General features: G+C 34.3%; 1 protein-coding gene across 2 annotated transcripts; it reads right to left on the reverse strand.

Moving 5' to 3' along the window:
- Positions 1–6009: 6009 nt before the first annotated feature.
- Positions 6010–7405, reverse strand: LOC127809135 (uncharacterized). Of its 2 annotated transcripts, none has more exons than XM_052347837.1 (2): positions 6636–7405; positions 6010–6462 (listed from the first exon to the last, which is right to left on the reverse strand). In XM_052347837.1, the coding sequence occupies exons 1-2, from the start codon at positions 6874–6876 to the stop codon at positions 6158–6160; spliced, it is 546 nt and encodes a 181-aa protein (XP_052203797.1). In that variant the 5' UTR covers positions 6877–7405; the 3' UTR covers positions 6010–6157. The 2 variants fall into 2 exon arrangements, with proteins under 2 accessions (XP_052203797.1, XP_052203798.1); XM_052347838.1 differs by having other exon boundaries at positions 6010–6454; positions 6636–7398.
- Positions 7406–9119: the final 1714 nt, after the last annotated feature.

The raw sequence follows: 9119 nt of genomic DNA on the forward strand, positions 1-9119 counted from the left end.
TCTACAGTTTGCTTGACTTATAAAGACAAAGTTTGATCTCTCTATATATCTTCATGTCTATTCACTATTCTTGAGCCTAAGTCTGTCTAAAGTTTGCTTGACTTGTAAAGGCAGAGTTTGATCTCTCTATATATCTTCGTGTCTATTTATTATTCTTGAGTCCAAGTCTGTCTAAAGTTTACTTGACTTGTAAAGGCAGAGTTTGATCTCTCTATATATCTTCGTGTCTATTCACTATTTTTGAGCTCAAATCTGTCTAAAGTTTGCTTGACTTGTAAATGCAGAGTTTGATCTCTCTATATATCATCATGTCTATTTATCATTCTTGAGCCCAAGTCTGTGTAAAGTTTACTTGACTTGTAAAGACAGAATTTGATCTCTCTATATATCTTCCAACGATCCAATCAGTTTACAAAAGGATACAAAACATATTTGATATATCAAAGTCTTTAATTAATACATTGTTCGAATAAAAATATTAAATTAAAAGGACCTTTAAAGGTATTTTGAAATCATTAAAATTTAAAAATAATTTAAATGAGATGTCAAAACAGAAGGGTTAAGTCTTAAATTTTTTTAAATGTTTTTAACTTATAAAAAAATTGTTTAAAAACAACTCAAATAATGTGAATTTAAGTAAAATTTATATCAAACTCAAAATTTTAAATTTTAAATGGAATTTTCCAGGTAAGTACCTGCAGAGACCTAATTATTAACCACAGCCATCCGTGGACTGAGCACGTGGAGCAGTCGGCTGAGTCAGGGACACGTGCAGCACGTGTTACCAAATCCGAACATCAAATTTGATAAATATTTGATATATCAAATATGTATAAAAGCTGTGAATTATCAAATGCATAAGTAGCAGATGAGCACTGACCATAGCCACGTTGAATTATTTGATAATTGGAATGATGGATCAACTACAGAGAGAGAGAGAGAGAGAGAATATGCTCCATTGCTCCTCCTTTCATCATAATTATAATTACAATATACAAGCAGGCAGCAGCAGAAGCAGAAGCAGACGCAGAAGCTGTCATCCATCCTTAGAAGTCCATAAAGCCAGCCCAGTTTGTGCCGTTGATTTATTTAAAAAATCTAAAGGAAAGTCGTCATTGGATACCATAGCCATCGGCTGTTTATTTTTATAAAAGAAAAGAAACATCGAAGAGAGAGAAATAATAATGGTCGTAATAACTCTAGTGTCTAGGTACGTAGCATGATTTTATCTTAAAAATAAAAGACTAGGAAGTTAGAGGGCCCTTATTCACACGCTGCTTCTTGCTCTTGCTCTTGCTTGCTGTATTCATTTGTTTACTAAGTATAATAATATAATTAAATTAATTACTTAAATAAAAGACTAGGAAGTTGAGGGTCCAGTTTTGTTCGTTAGGTGGGGAGTTTGAGTTTCAGGTTGTGCTTCGTGACACACAAAAGAATTTTAGTACAAACATATAGAAACTAAGAGTAAGTTTATAGGGGTGATTAGGAATCCGTGAGACCTTCACCAAAATCTTCCAAGCCCATTGCTTCATCATAAATATATTTGGTAACATGAGGTGTTTGAATTAAATTCTTAAGATTCCGTGTAAATCGTCCCTTAGAATATGCTTTAGGCAAGACTTGACTCAAGCAGATAGTGGCGTGCTTGAGCCAACTAATTGAAAGACATTGATGGTTCCATGATTCAAGCTAACTTACAGCCCCATTTTTCTTGTTTTTGTTTTATTTCTTCATCAAATATGCTATCCCTTAAAAAAGATTACATTGCTTAATAATGATAGGTTCATCTCTCTTTTCTATTGTCAATGACTTGTACATCAGAGTTTTCATATAAAAAATTTCAATAAAACTCCTCGAGATACTTCAACAAGAAGTGGCGGGACAACTTTTCAAATGACCAAAATCTCCACATAAGTATTGAGGAGAGTCTCCTAGAGACTCTTTTGTAGGGCATTTCTTACAAAAAGACGTACAAATATATTTTATGATTTTCTCTAAAAATTATCTAACAAATTATGATTAACAAAATTAGTATCAATTTCTAAAAATCTGTAATCGTTATCACTACTCACTCTGTTTACCTGTTCTTACCCTAAGTAAAACATTTCAACTCTTCTAAAAATTTTGCAATCATCTCCCAAAATCAAACTCAAAAGATTTGAGTGTTTGCATAAGAAATATCATATCACTACTCACTTAGCTTACCATTTTTTCTTTGTAAAATTTTTAGAATTTAGAGACCAATTCTCCAAAAAAAATAAAGTTTTTGTGTTCAAACGACAATAGTCAAGAATAAACATATCTAAGGTTGTGTGTTGGGAAGGATTTAGTAATTGAATGGATTTTGAACAAGTAGAATTGATGGATGGGCTATTCAACCTGATTTTGGCGAGATTGAAACTCCAATAAAAATGAACAAAGTCAATGAATGACCAAATCACCATTTTGCTAGGCTACACCAAAGATATAATTATATTCTAAACCTTAAAAATCTGCCACCAGGGGAAAAAAAAAAATAGCAAACAAGATAAATCTTTCTAAGACTTATTATTTTATTCTATTCAAATTGATGATAAAAAATTATTATATAGCATCTCTATTTATAAAAGGAAATTATGTACTAAATAAAAAAATAATTATAATAAGAGTACAACTTCAAATAAGAATAATAATTCAAAACCCAAAAAAAATAAGAATTTTAAATAAAAAATATATATTTCAAACGATTAAGAATCTTAAAACGTATGGAGAATGAAAAAGAAAAAAATAAAATGAAAGATTATTTGATTGAACATGAAATGAAAAATTAAAAAAATTATAAATAAATAAATAAATCTATTTTTATCCAATTACTAATAAAATTTTCAAATAAAGTAACCCATTTCCATTAAATTCCATTACTTTTCGCTCAACCAACAAACACGATACCAATACGGAACAGTGATTTAACATACCGAATAGAGCCACCGACTTTTGCAGATAAAGATGGAAGCCGCGACATTGGCTAAAGGCTTTGAATTTTGCGCCATTTCTGCAGTAAAATCATTATCACCCAGCGATGGTGGCACGTGACCATTCGGCAGCTTGGGCTGTCTAATTCAAATACAATGTCCAGTATTCTAAAATTCACCAAAACGTCAAGAAACTTCCAGCACGATGCCGCCTTCTCTGTGGAAAGTGCATATCATCATCCATATATTCTGGTCCCACCCAAACCCTGCCTTCGTTGCAATATTGCAGCCTTTTGTTAAGCTTCTTCCTGTTTTTATTTTTTTAGTTTTCGTTTTTAAAATTTGGAAAATAAAATTAATAAAGGACATTTAAATTTTGTTAATCTTCTTGTTTTTGAAAATTTTGAGAAAATTGGAAACACCCACCCCTCTTTGCTGATTTCTCTCTTTCACCATTATCCGGCAACTTCATCACTTATGAAAAGAAAGAAGAAAGAAAGAAAAAAAAAAAAAAACTGTGGAGAAGGGGAAAGAGAGCTAATTCAACCAGCAATGGGGTCTATGTCCATCTGTGTAAGTAATTTGAAAAAGTGTTGATGTCGTGATGATCAAATGGACGAGGAGCTATCAGAATCTTATGGACAAATCGGATAAATAAACACACAATTGTGCTGCTTTCAACTATTTCGGAATCCTATGATAATCTAAGGCGAAAGGCACAAACGTGGCCCTCAATTTGGGGCTTTTAACAAGCTTTTAAATTTGAAGGGGATGTATTGTGCCTTTTTAAGTTTTAATTTTGGATAAATAATGTACATTGTATTTAGTCAATATCGCGGTTGAGTTACATGCGTAGTTGAGGAGAGTGAAGGCAACACCCATCTTCTCCTCCTTTCTTGTTCCTAGTGCCAGCGACCTCTTGCCTTCCTTCTTCCTTGTTGATCGACCTCTTTGCTGTCTCATTATCACCACTAACCTTTTGTCTTTTTCATTGTTACTGACAAACCCTTCACAAACCAAAGATGAAGATGGGAAAATAGTGATAACAAACACTAAACTAGAGAAGCAGTTGCTCACAAATGACTTCTCCTTTCTCACTTCATCTCATCTCTCTCATCTAGCAAATCCCACAACTTGATCTTCTTCAAGTAGTTGAACCGATGAAGCTGCCGCCATTAACGTCAATCTCTTCTTTCATTTTCCAACCCCCAAAAGCCAATCACAAATTGCCATTGCATACGCTCGTTTTCTACATTCTCACTCTCGATTTGGCCTCATCACAGACCTCGTTGTCACCCTAATCCAATCCACTCAAACCTTATTGCCAAGTTTGTGTTTGTAATTCAAGGGCAATATCAAACTCTGCAAGGCCAGGGTCAAGGTCGTCGACTCTAACCTCTGCAAGGCTAAGGTCATTAGTTTTGACCTTCGTTGTTAGCCCCAATGTCGAGATATGTGACATCTTTTTCATTAGCTTAGTTAATGCAGAGCCCATATCAAATTGTGCATATTACTGGTCATTGTGTAGTCCATGTCAAATTGTGCATAGTGATGGATCAAGTGTCCGATTGTTACAAAATTTAAGGCTGAGAGATGATTAAAAATTAAGGGATACAATGAATTTAACTTAATGTTGAGGAGATCAAATGACCTTCTACACAAATTTGAGAGGTATTTTTATGCTTTTGCCGATTATCAAATGAAGAAGCAGCTATGATGTTTTGTATTGATATGCAAGTACTTGAAGATGATGATGATGACACAACTGGCAACTGGTACCACGGATAAGTACAGACACTATTTCGGTCGATGTCAAGATGCTTTTTCTTGGTACACCAAATTAACTTCGTCACATGCGACAGCCAAGATTGAACCACGTGTCCCTCGTGTAAATATCAGTCCATATATCTATTCACAACCACCCACGCCCACGCCCACACCCACACCCACACCCAAACCCACGTTATTAAGTTGAATTAACAAAGCATAAATCGCCAGATTTGTGGCGATTTATACAAAATAAAGGTAAAAAAAATAAAAAATAAAAAATAAAATCGTAAGTAATAAAATTAATATGACACCTTTTGGTCTAGATGTTTTGGACATTTAAGAAAAAACTTATAAACACTCTCGCAAAGAGTGTTGATGAAATCAAAGAAACTTGTAGAAAAATAAGAAGAAAAAAACAAAAGAAAACATTGGTAAGAACTCACAAATATGACAGAGAATATAATGTACCGACATAAATGGACTAAAAACATATGAAAATTTCAATGCATGAATTCACATGCCAGTCATCCCTTGTAAATACCACGTTCATAAAAATGAACATGCAACATAAGTTAACCAACAAGCAACGCAAGGAAGTTCATGTTTGACATCTACAAGGCCATGCCTGCATGTGGTTGAAATCTTTATAAATTCCTGAGGACATTACAAGATCATCAGCTCGCTTAACAAATGAAAGGATGCAAGATCAGCATTTACAAAACTAGTTGCACATTGTTTCCTACAATATCAAGAAGCAAACTGAGCTTTATACAAAAACAATTATTCCAAAATGCTGCAGTTTTCAGATGGTGTTCAGTGTATAGGGTGTCCCCCGTCCACAAGGGGCAGTTTTCAGATGGTGTTCAGTGTATAGGGTGTCCCCCCTGTCCACAAGGGACTCCACACTTTGCTAGGGTGGGGGGAATGTTGTTCTCCTAGCAACCTTAACCTCGCCTTTTTATAAACAAACTGATTCCATAACTCCATCCTCTGATCTTACAGCCACAAAAGAGCAACTTTACCGTTTTTAATAATAGTGTATGATAGAAGCTAATTAGAAGAACAATTTGCTAACCAACCGAAAACAGTGAAATTGACTCCAAGTGCACAGAATTAGCTTGCCAATCATCCAACTAGGATCTCTAATAAACACAATTCATCAATCTGCTATACAACATTCACCATGAATAAACCCTATTAAAATTGCAAATTCTACTTAAAGAAGCAAGACATAATTCAATCCAAGGAAGTAAATATCCAAACAGACATATGAAGTAGGCAAGAATTCAATAAGAAATCTTCTCTTTTATTTCAAAGGTAACGCTGCCAGTACAAGTGACTCATTGTGGACCATTTTTCTCACAATGCAACTCAAAAACCAGAAACCCAACACAGACCAGAGGACAAAGAAAAAACCAAAATCTAGAATAAAATTAGACTTGACTTGAAGCTGAAAGCAGACCAACCGGAACAACCAAGCCACAATGTGGGAACAACATTAGAATCCTCAAAAACAGTAGTAATGTTTTCCGGGAACCACAAGGCATAATCTCAATGGCTAGATATCTTAAGGTTAAGAGACTTATTGAACCATGTCTTCCAACTGCCATTTCCTTTCCGAGTAATTGCGTGCTTTTCTTCATCCACGGATGCACTCTCCACCTGGGGCTTCTTACAGAGCATAAAATTCCTAACACCAAAAGACCCAATTGTCTGCCACGGACCCAAAGCTGCAAAACTCAAAATCCAAATCCAAATCCAAATTAAGGCTACCCAATTTCAATACTTTTGACAACAAAATTCTAGAGTGAAGTGATCGCTATTGAAGATTAGATACACACACAATTGGCTGAATACTTAGAATTCGTCGCATGGTGGGATAAAAGGTTGGTATGTTATCTAGAAGAATACCTTCAGTTCCGGCAATAGGACAGTAGAGCACAAAATCCTTGAAATCGGATCCGAGGACGGGGAGGCGGCCCTCGCGGGCATAGGCCTTGAGGGCGGTGACAATGACTGCAGCGACGAGCTCGTCCTCGTTGACAACGAAGCGGATCGGGCCGGCGCTGCCGAGCACCGTGATGCTTATGAGGAGGCGGTTGCGAGCGGCGGCGGCCGCTTGGTTGTTCTTCTTCTGCTTGTACAGCACCATTGTTGAATCAGAAAAAAATAAACAAACACCAACCGAGAAAAAATCAAGATCCAGAAGATGAATTGAGGCTGGGCAGCGAATTGAGTCGAAGAGATAAAAGAAATCGAAAATCGCAGACAAGGGGCTTGTCGATCCGGCGTCGAAATCGGTTTTAAGGGTCGAGGCCGAGGCAGCGATAGTACCAGCCTTGCTTGCAAGACCCGAAGCAGAAAGCAGAGGCTGCGGAGATCCCCCTCGAAGTAAAAGGGGAGATCATGAACCAATTGATAGAGATTTCCACCATTCACAATGGAACACGGAGAGAGAAATTGTTTTCTAGAGAGGGAGAAACAAAAAGTTGCAGAGAGAAAAAGGAAGGATCAGGAATTGAATACGAAGAAGAATGTGGAGAGAAAAGGGTCGGTCTGTATTGCTTTATATATACGATCTGGAATTGGGACTTTAGGGTTAGGGTTCGGAATTATCCCCCTTCTTCCCGTGTCCAGAACGGAATCGAATAGAAGAGGCGTGGGAGTGGTGGTGAATTCCGCCGACTGGCTCGCTTTTCTCTGTTTATTTTTTATTAAATTGCAGAAATCTCCCCTGGAGTTTGGTGAAATGCGAGATTGAACCCCTCGGGATTTTATAGAATTGCTGGGCTTTCCTATTTTTACGGTTCAACCCTAACAGCTGTCGGTTTTAAAGAATCTCTCGCGGTTTGAAGAAATCAATCACAGGCTTTTCCTTTTTTTTTTTTTTTTTTTTGTCTCATTCTATCTGATGTTGGAGACTAAATCAAACTGGGGCTCTTTGTGAAATCCCCAGGAAGCCCTCAAGGCTCCGTCCATGATCCATCCCAAAGGGCATATATATGACATCAGGAATGATTCCTGGGCATATTTTAAATTCCAAAAACAAAACGCTACGCGTTGAATAATAATAATTTAATAAAATTACCGAATTTTTATAATTGCTTACGCTAAATGAGGAATCCAAGTGAGTGATTAAGTCATCATCTAAGGTTTTTAAAGTAGAGTTAACTGTTTAGACGGGGATTCACTATTTTAGCAAAATAGGCAAATTTAACCTTTATTTTTAATTATATATTTATGTCCATGAGGCAAGTTAATGTTGCTTATTTCAATCAATTCTCAATCTATTACATATATGTATATATCTATTTTATTATATGTGTGTACTCACATAAGAAGATAATATTTTTATAAAAATTTTATTGAAAAAAAAAAAACTAATGAAACAAAGTAGTAGTTGTTATAAATCAATTTGAAATGTGTTTCCATCGTAATTATAAAAGGCTATGATATATTCGAGATTCTTTGGCCTCGATTCATGTTATCAAGCCTCGCTTGGGCTTGGTCTATGTAATTATACCACCTTCAATTTCAATTTGCTTAATTAGGTTCGTATTAATTTTGATATTTTATTTAAAATTAATTTAATTTAAGAATTAAGTCTTTTACACGCCTAAGAATATATCAATTCTATTAGGATTTGCCTACCATATTTAACTATAATTGTCACCTAAAAATAAGTCATAAGCTCATCGTGATTTAGAATTATTTTCTATAATTTAATAATTTTTTAAAATTTTAATAAATTTGGAATAAACCTTTTCTTTTAAATTTTAAGTAAAAAATTTGAGGAGATAGTCTTATTTTTTAATATTATCAAAAAATGAGACATAATCTTAACTTAAAGAGTATTTCTAAATTCCTATAAATAGAGAAGAATTTCTCATTTGAAATAAATATTTTTAATGCTATCTTAAGCTTTCTTACTTTATTTTATTTGCTCCATATCTAATTTAGACTATAATAGTACCGACAAATTTTACTATATTCTTCTATAACTTATCAGCTCAACAGTCTAAAGCAGAAGTTTTTTACCATTAAATATATATTAATAGTCATATTTGTGCATCACCACTAGGATTATTAACAAATCATTTTATTTTCATGTATAATTTTTATTTCAATATAATTGTGCTATATACATTAAATATTAGGCGAAGCATGTAATATAGTATGACACATATTCTTTAGTACAAATTAATCACTTTGCATATAAAAAACACGACAATAATAATAAAATATAATCAATCACTTATTATTTTTTTTACATCAATAAATATAGTATCATTTTTGAATTTCTTATTAATTATTAAACATTAGTTTTCATATATTATTATACAATTACAAGGCAATACAACATAACAGAAGCAAAAGAACTTTGTTATTTGAACT

This window comes from Diospyros lotus, chromosome 9, assembly GCF_014633365.1.
Source record: "Diospyros lotus cultivar Yz01 chromosome 9, ASM1463336v1, whole genome shotgun sequence".
NCBI lineage: Eukaryota > Viridiplantae > Streptophyta > Magnoliopsida > Ericales > Ebenaceae > Diospyros > Diospyros lotus.